Source organism: Microtus oregoni, unplaced genomic scaffold, assembly GCF_018167655.1.
Source record: "Microtus oregoni isolate MIOR12 unplaced genomic scaffold, Mior012 000077F_ref0000221, whole genome shotgun sequence".
NCBI classification, from domain to species: Eukaryota; Metazoa; Chordata; class Mammalia; order Rodentia; family Cricetidae; genus Microtus; species Microtus oregoni.
Genome location: NW_024544029.1, coordinates 6,178,524 through 6,190,800, shown reverse-complemented (window position 1 = coordinate 6,190,800; position 12,277 = coordinate 6,178,524). Strand labels below are relative to the sequence as shown.

The 12,277-nt window shown below is 56.8% G+C and overlaps 1 protein-coding gene across 3 annotated transcripts in view; it reads right to left on the bottom strand.

The window, feature by feature from the left end:
• Nucleotides 1–389: 389 nt before the first annotated feature.
• Nckap5l (NCK associated protein 5 like) overlaps nt 390–12,277 on the bottom strand; it is a 35,184-nt gene continuing 23,296 nt past the window's right edge. For 2 of the 3 annotated variants that reach the window (XM_041642569.1, XM_041642570.1), the window contains 8 exons: nt 11,559–11,678; nt 7,532–7,645; nt 4,007–6,621; nt 2,498–2,660; nt 2,260–2,341; nt 1,708–2,016; nt 1,480–1,622; nt 390–1,262 (listed from right to left, as the gene is read on the bottom strand). In XM_041642569.1, coding sequence (XP_041498503.1) covers nt 1,053–1,262; nt 1,480–1,622; nt 1,708–2,016; nt 2,260–2,341; nt 2,498–2,660; nt 4,007–6,621; nt 7,532–7,645; nt 11,559–11,678 — 3,756 coding nt within the window. In that variant the 3' untranslated portion in view covers nt 390–1,052. The remainder of the gene's footprint in view (nt 1,263–1,479; nt 1,623–1,707; nt 2,017–2,259; nt 2,342–2,497; nt 2,661–4,006; nt 6,622–7,531; nt 7,646–11,558; nt 11,679–12,277) is intronic. The other variant, XM_041642571.1, reaches the window with a different exon arrangement.

Sequence of the window (12,277 nt, the reverse complement as noted above, 5' to 3'; positions counted from 1 at the left end):
GTTAGCATTCCCACTAGGCTCATCCCCTCTCTGCCTGGGCAGTCACTAACTGTCCCCTCTGTGCAAAGCCAGTGAGGCTGCTCATCACCAGGCCTGTCCCCCAGCTGGCACACAGAGGGGCTTGAGTGCACGATCAGTCTTCTTCCCCATCTCTCTCCAAGGCTGCCCAGCCTTGTGCCTCCCCTGGCCTTGGGGGCAGCCTCAAACCTCAGATCTAAGCAGGGCCTCGTTCACAAAACCCTAAGTCACCTCCTAGAGGACTAGCCACATTCTCTGGGTGGAAGGCAGGCACAGAGCCTCGTAAGAGCATCTGGGGTCCCCTCGACCTGCCCCCCTGTCCACCTCGGGGGTTATGTACAGAGAAACTAGCAAGGCTAGATAAAGGGAGATGCTGTCACAATAGTCACAGTGGGGAGAGGCCGCCACGTTTTATTAGGGTACCGCAGAAGCAGAGGCTGGAAGCAGAGCAGCCGCTTTAAACATCAGATAAATTAACCGCAGTGGGACTGGGCCAGGCGCTTTTATATGTGTGTGTATATAAAAACAAAGATGAAGACAGACCAACAGACCCCAAAGACGTGGGGAGGGGACGCAGCACCATTCAGACAGCAGGGAGGACCAGGGCAGAGAGAGAAGGCAATTTGTCCCCCTCACCCCAAGCTCCACAAGCCCAGGGCTTCCAAAATTGGCCCCATGGGGCTTCTGGGGCAGGGTTGCAGCCAGGTTGGGCAGAAATGGCGGGCAGGAAGCCCAGCACCACAAGATGGCTCCGTCCAAGGTGGGAGCTGGGACAAGCAGTCGGGGCCCCCAGTCCCTCAGAGAAGAGCCCGACTCTGGCGAGTTAAGGGACCAGGGGTGAGGTCTCTCCCTGAGCTGAGCTTGGTTGTCTCATCCACAGCAGCAGTGGGGTATGCCAGGGACCCCAGTCACTTCTTATACACCTTCTCCTTGGTCCCTTCACATGGAGCCTCACTGGCTCCGAGGCAGGGAGCATGAAAGCAGGCCCAGTCTGGGGTCCCCAGCTCCGGAGGAACTGGAGTGGGTGCCGTCCTTCAGCCCTGACTCCCACAGGACGACAGCGAGTCATAGAGTGAGTCACTTAGGGACTCGGAAGTCTCCAGCCCGGGAGCTCCCCCACTGGCCACTCTGCCTTCCTCGCCCATGTCCGACGTGCTGGGGGTACGACTGCCCCCAAATGCTGGGCCCTGAGGCGTAGCTGTGCGGTTAGGCTCCAGGCTCTGCTTCCGGTCCACGGGCAGGGCCTAAAGAAGAAGGACCTGCTGAGAGGGCCACAGAGGCAGACTGGCGTTCTGACTATACACAGTCCTTCCAAGGTTCTGGGGAACAAGGAAGCCCTCTCCCAAAATGGGCCCTCACTCCTGGATGGGCAGGCTGTAAGTACCTTACCAGGCACGTCTGTCTCCCGGTGTCACTCCCTCCTGACCCCAGACCCCTTTCTTCTTCCTTCTGGAAGCTTACCATGGTGGTCCTAGGCAGGCCCTCCAGTTGTCGGGGTGGGCACAGGAAGGGGTCGCTGGAGCTGCCAGCTGCTCTGGTGTTGGGGAAGGTCCAGTTCTTGGCCAGCTGGACAGGTGGGGGAGGGCCTGGATCTGCACAGGGATCTGCCCAAGAGAAGGGGAAAGTGGCTGCATCTGCCCAGCGCTAAGCATCCTCTCGACGATGTCCACTGCCTGCTAGGACACTCACCATCAGGACAGGTCTGATGGCTTCGGTGTCCTGAAGGAGCAGTGAGCAGTCCAGGAAAGGCTGGCATGCTGGGGTGCCGCCCACTCACCAGCAGCTCTTCAATGCCTGGCACCTCCCGCTCCAGTGTGTGGGCACGACGAGGGACTTTGGTGAGGGCTGGAGGCCGAGCTGGGGGTGCCCCTGGCGGAGGCTCTAGCCGCAATGACTTGGTCTTGGGGAGATTCTTGCTGGGGGTTCCACTGCTGCCATGATCTGGCGGGGGGAAGGTCCCAATGCCACTGTCCAGGGTTCGAGTCAAGGAGCCACAGGCTGTGGAGAGAGTACACGAGCATGAGGCTCGGGCTCAGCCCTTCGCTCTCTCCCAGCTCCAGGCCACCCCACCTAGTCTTCTCGGCCCCAAAGGATGGTTTCACAGAACTCACCCCCACCTCTGCCACTCTCTCAGCTTGACACAGGTGCCCCTAGGGCAGGGAGATCTACATCTCCAGCAGCTATGGTTCTGCTGGCTCCGCTGCAGTGGCGGGCAGTGAGGAGGGAAGGGACCCTGCTGACCTGTGAAGTGTGCGGTGGAAACTGGCTCCGCCAGGCTGTCCTCCGAGGGCATCTCTTCCCGCCTACCTGGCTCATTGCTGGGCTGTGTGGATACAGAAGATATGGGTGTCCATTCCAGTGACTCCCAAGTCTCCCACAGTGCCTCTAGGGGTACAGGAGGCTGGGTGGTCGGCCCTATGCAGACTTCCAGGTGCCCAGGAAGCCAGGCCCTTGATGCAGCCCCTGCTTAAGAACTTACCCTTCCAGAAGGTTTTCCGCAGCCCTCAAGTGGCCCTACCAGACCATTCCGGGGTCCACAGGCAGGCCAGGGACTCTTGGGGTCAGTGGACGCTGGCTGGAAATCCCCATACTCAGGCTTGGGCTCCCGCCAGCTCTTGGGGGGCAGCTCCTTGCCATCCACCCTAGGAACAACAGCACAACGGACGTGAGGGAAATTGGTGTTTCCCAAGACTTGAGGCGTTGAAAGGCACCGTTCCTAACGAGGTATTAAGATGGAAATGCTGGCCAGGTGGCAGTGCTGGCACACACGTTTAATAGGCAGATGCATCTCTGTAAGTTCAAGGCCGGTCTGATCTACAGAGTGACTTCCAAGATAGCTGGGCTACACAGAGAAACCCTATTTTAAACCCCATGCAAAAAGATGGAAACGTTGTCAGGCACGGTGCTGCACACCTTAATTCCAGTACCAGGCGGAGGCAGGTGGAGCTCTGAATTTGAGGCCAGTCTGGGCTACACAGGGAGTTTCAGGACAGTCTACATATTGAGACTCTGTTTCAAACAGACAGACAAAGGATGAAGATGCTTCCAGAGGCAGGACCTTTCGGCAAATAGCAGTATCAGGTATGGCCATTAGGGTGCAGTCCGGAGACTGCCAGACACCAACAGGGCCATGTGTGCACACTTTGGGATTCTCTGGAAGCAGAAGGCAATCACCAGATATGACCCATGGATCTCTAGAACCATGGTCCAAAATGAAACTCTTTATAAGAGTAGTTTGTCTTAGATACGCATTTAATTAGTGATACAAAATATCTAATATACCAGGCACGGAACCCTCCAACAGAGCTAGTCCTAGAGAGGAGAGGTACTTTCTGCCAATCATCCTGGGGAGACAGCCATATGGATGACCCCTCCTCCTGAAGCTTATGATGGGGGTGGGGGAGGGGAAGCAGGGAAATAAGGAGGGGCAGGAAAAAATATGTGTGTGGGGGGCAGCTTCAAGTCTTCCCAGGATCGTCATGCCCTAGCGCAGTGGCAGGCCAGTTTACATACGGGACTGGATACAACAGTCCCGGCCTGCTGCCCTGGAGTTTCTGAGAACATGGTAGCCCAAAATGAAAGCCCTTCGCAGGGCCTGAGTCCTTCATTCCTTTTACACAACTGGCCTAGAAAGAGTAAACATTGTAAGTGGGTCCCCTTCCCTAAACCACTACTCCCTTGGTGGCAAGAGTCAAAAGGGTCTTTCTTGCCCTCTCTGGGGCAGACTCCAGCAGCCTGGTTAGGAGCAGCCTTCAATTAGTGTGTGCAGGCACCTGGAGGTGGGGGCAGGACTGGGAGAAGTGGGTCAAAAGAGAGCTAGTCTTTCTGAGTCTGACACTAGTCAGCATGGAGGAAGATAGGGATGTAAACCCCACACTTCTGGATCCTAACCCTCCTCCTTGGTCAGGGCACCAGCGCAGAGCTGCATTGCCTTGACCTCTGGGAAGCCCCAGCACTCTGAGCACTCCCACCTGGCCCAGGCCCTCACCTGTTCAGGAGCTGCTGCATGAAGGTATCTGCACCCTGATACATGCCGGCAAGCTGGCCTTGCACTTGCCCCAGACCTGTGCCGGGCATGGTGGCTGGGCCTGCAGGCCGCGGGCGGGCTCTGCTGCTCAGGTAGGCCTTCTCTTCCTCGAGTGCCCGGCGCAGGTCCTCTGCCTTGGCCATCAGTTTGGAGATGTTGAGACTCTCAGCCTCCAGCTTCCGGGCCTCTGTCTTGACTTCTTTCCGGAGTGGGGAGCCCCCACCAGCCCCTTCCTTGCTCTTGGTAGCCTCTGTGCGGCGGTTCAGAGCCGGCAGTTTGCTCTTTTTAAGGCCAAACCAGCTGGCAATGCTGCTGGTGTTGCGGTGCTTGACTTCGGAGCCTGGCGTCCGTTCCTGACCTTGAAGTCGCAAGACGTTCTCCTCGATGCCCTTCATCACCTTCTCCTCGATGGCCGAGTGTGGGGCTGGCCCTTCTGGACCCTGGCTTGGATCCGTGGGGCCAGGTACTGGGGATGTAGGCTGGCCAACGGTGCTGCTGCAGTCCGCCCAAGGAGGGCCCTTCCCTTTGTCAGGCTTGGAGGGCTCCTTGGTGGCTAAGGGTGCCACAGGTCGGGGTGCCATCTTGGTGGGTGACTTGGAGGGTAGCTTTGTTGGGCTGCTGTGAGGGCTCTTGGGCTTGTTCAGGCTAGGGGCTGGGGTTGGCACTTTTGCAGGGGTGCGTGGCACCTGGGGACACAGAGCCCCTGCCAGCCTACTCTTAGCTAGCTCCACTTTGGTGAGGCAGCTCCTTGGTGAGATGGGCTCCAGGTCCACTCGAGCACCCATGGAATGGGAGGAGTAGACCCGGGCCCCAGGATCTGTCAGTCCCAGTTCCTGCTGCTTCAGGCTGCTTGTGCCTAAGGCGACTGCTCCCCTCAGGACGCCCTTAGCTTCTGGCTGTTCAAGAGGCCTCGTGGAGGGAGGCACGTCTCCAGTATTCTCGCCTGACCGCCCTAGTCTGGCCTTCTCCGTGCCAGGCCGGACTGGCACTCCGTTCTTCTCTAGACCCAGAGGCCCCTCGGGGCCTGTCTTCAGTTTGCTAAGGGCTGCCAATCTGTCCCGCAGAGGTGTGTGGCTAGGATCACCAGGTCGCCGCCCTGATCCCTGGCCAGGCTTCTTGGATGAGCCGCCTGAAGTCCTGCGGCTGGGGTGGGGAGACTCAGAACCTGCCTTGTCCAGACCCTTCTCCTGGGGGCTCCCATATGGGCAGGGTTCTGAGAGGCCAGGGCTGGGAGCCCCGGGGCTCCTGAGGACCTCAGTGGTCTGGGGTACCTCCAGAGTCAGTTGTGAGTAGGCGGGCACCTGCAGCGGGGATGGAGGTGGCTCTGGGGAAGAGCTTCTAAAGGCGTTCCGGGAGAGGTCCAGGATGTTTTCAAAGCAGGGAGATGCTACTGGTCCTGGAGACAGTGTAGTGGGCACAGCTGACTGCGAGGGTCTGAACTGCACAGACTCTGGGACTGCAGAGCAGGGCGAAGGGCTGTTGGGCAGGCCCTGTGCCCCGTCTGGGGACAACTCTCCTCCACCCAGACCCCTGCGGGCCAGTAGTGGAGAGGGGCTACCATCTGAGCCACTGTTGCGACAGGGGATTCGAGAATTCCGGGGGAGCTGGGGGCTGAGTTGGGGGCCTCCTGGGCTGGGGACCTTCTCTGAGGCTGGAGGCAGTTTGAGGAACTTGAGACCTCTGGCTGGCGAGGGCAGAAGGGGTCCCTGGGCTTCCCCGGGAGAAGGGGGCCCAATTTGGAGCTTGCTTTTCACCTGAGATGAAGAGTGGGAGTGGCCAGGCCGTGAGCCCAGTGGGGCATCCCCTGCACCCATGAACATGCTGAGGAAGGGAAGGGGCCCCTGGCCCTCTGAGGTAGCACCAAATCCCAGCCTGTTGACCTCTGGGGTACCCCCACCCCAAACTGACTTCGGAAGGCCTTTGGACTTCGACAGCTGTGGGGGCCCTGGATCTGGTGAGGATGGCTTCCCAGCACCCGGGTGGTCACCATTGAGAGGGCCCGCAGCCCCAGCCAGGAAAGCCTGGAGATAAGTCTCCGTGTCTTCGAGGAGTTGGCCCAGGTTCACCTGCTTGTGGGCCAGGGCACCTAGCAGGCTGTCGGGACTGGGTGCCTCATTGGGGTCGCCTGCTTCATCGGAAGAGGAGGAGGAGCTACTACCGGGGGCGCAGTGTGGGCCAGAGCTGGGGCCCTGAGCTTGTGGGGGAGCCCTGCTAGGTGCCCAGGGTTGCCGGGTACCTCCATCTTCCTCAGAGCCCCCCAGGAGACGCTCCCAGTGCAGCAGAGCTCCTAGGCTCCCAGGGCCGAGCAGCAGATAGGGTGCCCAGGGCGAGGGCTCAGGCTGGGGTGGGCCACAGAGCTCGCCATTGATGGGCTCTGGGGAGCTGGGGCCCTGGCCTGGGGGCCGCCAGGGGGTGGCCGGTGAGCACGCGAGCAAAGGGTCAGTCTCCTCCAGGGCACGCAGCACCTCTAGAATCTGGGCTTTCTTCCGAAGAAATGGGGACAGGGCATCCAGTGCTGGAGGTGGAGTGGCTGGAGTTGCTGGGCCTCCTGGCCGCAACTGCTGTTCCCAAAACACCTGGGGAGAGATGGCATGGGAAGAGGCTCTGTGTAGCTGGCATGCAAGGCCCAGGCCTTAAGATAAACGTAAGAGCGTATCCTAGGGACAACCTCACCTGGCTGTCTGTCCTACAAATGAACACACAGCTCAGCTTCCTCGAGGACAGCTGAGCCCTGCCTAGCCCAGCTGCTGTGCCTCATACACTGAGTAGACTGGTTACCCCATGCCCAGCTTTCCATCCCCACTGCTCTTCACATTGCCAGGCCCAAACAGCTCCTGTTCTGACCTCTGTGTTTGTTCTGGGATGGAGGGAAGCCTGCCTGTTTTTCTGGCTCCAGAAAGAACAGACATTCAAGAGGAGGGTGTATCATAGCCAAGACCTAAGTCACTCGCTGCAGGCAAGCCTGGCCTTCCACAGCCAGCCGACCAGAAGGAAGGAGTGCCAGCAGAAGGGACCTGTGGATGACTCCATGACTCTTCTCTGTGACCCAGACCCTTGTTCTGGTACAGTGCTTAATTACATGCACTCTGGAGTCAGAGGAGATCAAGTCCAGGTCCCTTCATTTACATGACCTTCAGCAAGCCGTCTGAGCCCTAAATTTCAGGGTGTCCACTGTGAAATGAGAGTTATTACGCTTCACCCCATAAAAGAGCCCCGAGGTGTCCTGCACAGTTGGCACCTGGCATGGAAGGGTCAGCAAGTGTGAGCGCTGGCCCAGCTGCACGACTGCAGACATTGGCTTGCAGGCCATGGCTCAGGGAGGGCAGGCCTGTTTTTCTTGGTCTAAGGCTGACAGCTGAGGGCTCCCACTTCCAGCCTGGACAGGAGTCTGCACATAGGAAACAATCCCTCCCCTCAGACTCGCTAAGGGCCGGCAGTGGAGCATCTAGTCACTCAGACACAAGCGTCAACATCAGTTCCTCCTACCTCTCTTTGCCCAGCACAGTGTCCTAAAGGCAGGGAGGTTGCTGGCCCCTCAGCAGCATTCAGGGACGGGGAGGCTGGTGTTTCTGATGGTGTCTGGAGTGGGGTGAGTGGGATCTGCGGACAGAAGGGAGGGTTGCATAGCTGTCATCAAGCCCCCACAGAGCCAGGCATTTCACCTACCATGCCCCTCCAGAGATATCTCCCAGTCAGGGAAGCCTAAAAGCAGGAGACCTGAAGACAGAACAGGGCCAGGTAGCATGGAAGTCGACTAGCACAGCGGATTTGGGTTGGGAGAGACGTCCTAGGGCCAGGGCAGGAGGGGGTCTAACCCAGTGTGCCTATCTCAGCTACAGCACCACCTTGCTTCCCCGCTTACAAAGGAAATTACCATGAAGGCCCCTTCCTGTTCTGACCACCTAGGATCTGAGAATGCAGAGGTGGAAGGGCTTAGAAAATGAAGGCAGGATGGATAAGATGGCTCAGTGGGTAGAGCGCTATGCAAATGTGAGGACCAGGACTCGGATGCCCAGCATCCGTATACATGCCAGGTGGGCCATGAGAGGCTGGAATTCCAGGATTCGAATACCCGGCATCTGTATGCATGTCAGGTAGGCCATGAGAGGCTGGAATTCCAGGATTCGAATACCCGGCATCTGTATGCATGTCAGGTAGGCTATGAGAGCCTAGAATTCCAGGATTTGGATGCCCAGCATCTGTATGCATGCCAGGTGGGTCATGAGAGCCTGGAATTCCAGCCACGGGAGACAAAGACAGGGGCTCCCTGAAGCAAGCTGGCTACCTACACTAGCTAAACCATCCGGCTCTGGGGTCAAGTGAGATCCTGTGCCTCAGTAGAAGGTAGGGAGAGCAACTGAGGAAGACATACCAACCTTTGGCCTCTGCCTGCAAGTACACACACATACATGTGCCCATCCTTACACACGCATGCATCACACACACACACACACACACACACACACACACACACACACACACGACCAAACTAGAGAAGACAGACTGAGCAGGGGAGACAGATCAGTAAGTAAAGTGCTTGCTATATAAGCATGAAGCCTAAAGTTTTTGATCCCCAGGACCCCCCCCCCCCACACACACACATAAAGCCAGGCACAGCGGCATGCCCTTATTCAGCGGCTTGCAGTAGCAAAAGGTCAGTGAAACATCCTCTTCCTCTCCTTTTGTGTTCCTCCACAAGGTGGACAGCATGCGAAGAATGGGTCACAACCAAGGTTGACCTCTGGTGTGCACGCTCACACATACACAGGAACACACACACACAAAAAAAGCCATCATTCTGTGTTCCCCAGTGGTTCCATGTGCGGAATGGGAATGAGTCAGTTTTAACCCTTTGCTCACTCTGTCTCTCACAGCCTTCAGCATCCGCCTTGCCTCTGGCCATTTGCAGCCCAGAACTTCCCACTCTGGCCTGGACAGTGCCTGGCATTCCAGTGAGTCCCCTAGACCCCATTCAGTGGCCCTTTAGTCTGGCACAAGGAAGCTAACACATTCGTTTCCTAAAGTGCCCTCGTGCTACAGAGCCTCCTTTCCTGGCCCTTGCCCACCGTAGATCTTCTCCCCTCCAGCCGGCGATTCTCAAGATAGCTGCTCCAGCTTTTGTCACCTGTGTTCTTTCACACAGCCTTTGCTCCAGGCAAGCCGCCAACGCCCCTGTCTAGTGTTCAGAAACGGGGGATTCCTTCTCTGTCTTTCTCCTTTCCACCTACACGCAGGCCCAATAGCATTTCCTTACAGGAACCTTGCGTGTGTGTGTCTGTGTGTGGTGCTTGCACACGCGTGCACGTGTGCATGTCGGTGCTTTTCCTCAGGAGTCACCTGCCTTGTTTTTGAGACAGGGTTCATCACTGGGACCTGGGGCTCAGTGAGCAGGCTAGTGAGCTCCTGGGGCTCAGTGAGCAGGCTAGTGAGCTCCTGGGACTCAGTGAGCAGGCTAGTGAGCTCCTGGGACTCAGTGAGCAGGCTAGTGAGCTCCTGGGACTCAGTGAGCAGGCTAGTGAGCTCCTGGGACTCAGTGAGCAGGCTAGTGAGTCCAAGGCTCTTCCTGTCTCCGGCTCCCCAGAGCTCAAATGAAAACTGCACAGCATCTTGCCCAGCGTTTTACATGGGGCCTGCGGATTAAATACAAGCCCTAACATTTGCACGAGAGCAATAAGCCACTAAATGAGGCACCTCCCCAGGCCTCGAGGCCTTCTCCAAGGGCTAGCTGTCCCCGTACTGGGATAAGTAGTACTGCCACACTTGGCTGTAGCATGGCTGTCCACAGATTGCTCTTAGGAGGCTCAGCCTTCCAGGGCCACACCCACCCTGCACAGGATGTGACCCCACAGGGCCGTGAGATGCAGTTCAGTTCCTCAGGCTGTGGCAAAGGCGTGGCTCACGAGAAAAGCTTGGTGTTTGCTGACAGAGGTTCACCTGGAGAAGCACACCCTGGGAATCACATCAGTAGTACAAACTGCTGCCACTTATCGACTTCTGTGAGCCAACCACTACATATTATCTCATTTAATCTGAGCAACGATGTGTAACTAAGCATTTATGCCCATTTGTAAGGGGGAAACCTATAGTTTATCCAGTTTGACACTCTGCCCGAGGTCACACTTAGCTAAGAAGCAGTTCAGTTAGAAATCCAACCCCAGTTTATCTGAGGCCAAGGTTTGTAATTTTCCATTGCATCATGGTAACTTGGAATAGAGAGATCTGCTGGACAAAACCCTCAGTGGTCCCAGGGTTCATCTAGGTTTTCTAAAAACCTGACTTAAGGTTGCTCCCTGTTTTGTTATCAGTCACTGAAATGGAGGGAGCTTGGTGACGGTAGGCCTTGGGGTTCTGGGGGGTTCTGCCCGGCAGTGACACGGTAGGGCAGGAACAACTACAGACTCTCCCCTGCTGGCGGGGGCCCAGTTCAGGGGTCAGGCTCTAGGCTGCATTATTTGGTGAGATACACAGGTTTAGACAGACAGACAGACACGGCTCAGCTCCTCCCTGCTATAGTCCTTTTCTTGTCAAGATGGGAAAGGGCTAGTTGCTCCTCAGAAGTAACGTTCTGTTCTCCTCGACTTCCAGATTGCTCTTTATTTTCTCTGTGTCTCACCCCATCTATGGGGTCCCTGACAGGTGGTACCAGTGACAACTGAACCCAGGACCCATGCACAGAGCCTTCCACTGTTCCCAGGGCAGGTAGGATGCAGGCTGCCAGGAGAAACCACTGCCTCTGAAGGTACTAGTCAGAGGCAGTGTGTGCAACCATACACATCTGGTTACCAGGGTGATGAGCCTTTCTTATCCTCTCTGTGACACGAAACCACGGGTTGTTTATGCTTAGCCCTGCCCTAGCCCTGGCCAGGAAGAAGCCGCGTCAGTGGCCACAGGGCCTCTATGGAGCTAGAAATAACTGCATGTCTAGCCTCCACCCAATTTTCCACAGAGGGCTGGAGCAAGTTTGAATTTTCTCTGTCAATAAGAAGGGGTACACTGGCCAGGTGATGGTGGTGCACGCCTTTAATTCTAGCACTCGGAAGGCAGAGGCAGGCTGATCTCAGTGAGTTTGAGGCCAGCCTGGTCTACAAAGCAAGTTCCAGGACAACCAGGGCTACACAGAGAAACCAGGTCTCAAAACCAAAAAAAAATAAGGGGGGGGTGTTCCCTGAGAGTGAGGGCCATACTTATAATCTCAGTACTCAGGAGAATTGCCTCAAGTTAAGGTCAGCCAGGGCTACAGAGTAAGAATCTGTTCAACAACAACAAAGATGCTGGCTGGCTGGCCAGGGAGAACCTAGGAATGGGTAGCAGCTAAGTTTGTAAGGGGACTCAGTTTTCCCTCAGCTAAGGTACGAGTCTGTTAGTCTGGGTAGGCCTTCCTTGCATGGCCCTGCAAGCCCCTGTGCTGAGAACAACTCATGCCCTTCTCCTATGAGGTGAGCAGAATGGAATGTTGATGCCAACAGGGCCGCAGACACTGGCTCCAGGGAGAAAGGAGAAGCATTTTGCCCACCTGAGGGAGGGAGTTGGCCGTGAGCTGCAGCTTTTGCTGTAATAGTGTGCTCAGCATCTGGTTCTGTCGCTCCAAGTCAAACACCCTCTTCTTCAGCTTGATACACTCTTCCCGCAGGTCCTGTCCACCCAGGAGGTACAGGAAGCAAGGGTGGGGAGGCAGGAGAGGAACCGTGAAATGAGCAGGTGTCAGCCCAGTCAGCTGTATTCCTGGTTACCGCCTCTGGGGACCAATTCTCTAGGTTTACTAGTCTAGTGGACCATAAAGGCCAGGGTCTCTGTCCTTTTTTACCATTTCTGGGGCTGGCTTCCTCCTGCCTAGAAATCGTGTCAAAGAAAGGTCATAAGACATGGAAGACCCCAAAGTCAAAGGGCTTCATAGTACAGTTATCCGCAGCTAATGTTTCCTGGCCACTGGGCCCCACAGCATCAGCATCGCTCTCAACGCCATCCCTAGAGAAGCCAGCGGGCTCAGGCTAAGGGAAGGCGCCAAGTCCAAATCAAAGTTCCCACAGTTCAGAGACCAGATCTGGCCTTACCTATGCCCCCCTTGTCTCCTGATAAAGATGGTCCTGCCAGCGGCAGCAGAGCAGGGCCAGGTGGAGGGAGCTCCTCCTCTAGTCCCTAGTGGAGACTTAACTGAACAGGGCCTGGAGTCCCAGGATAGCCCTCCTGACTACATCCTCCGTCTACCTCGGGGCAGTCGGGTGAGAGTATGAG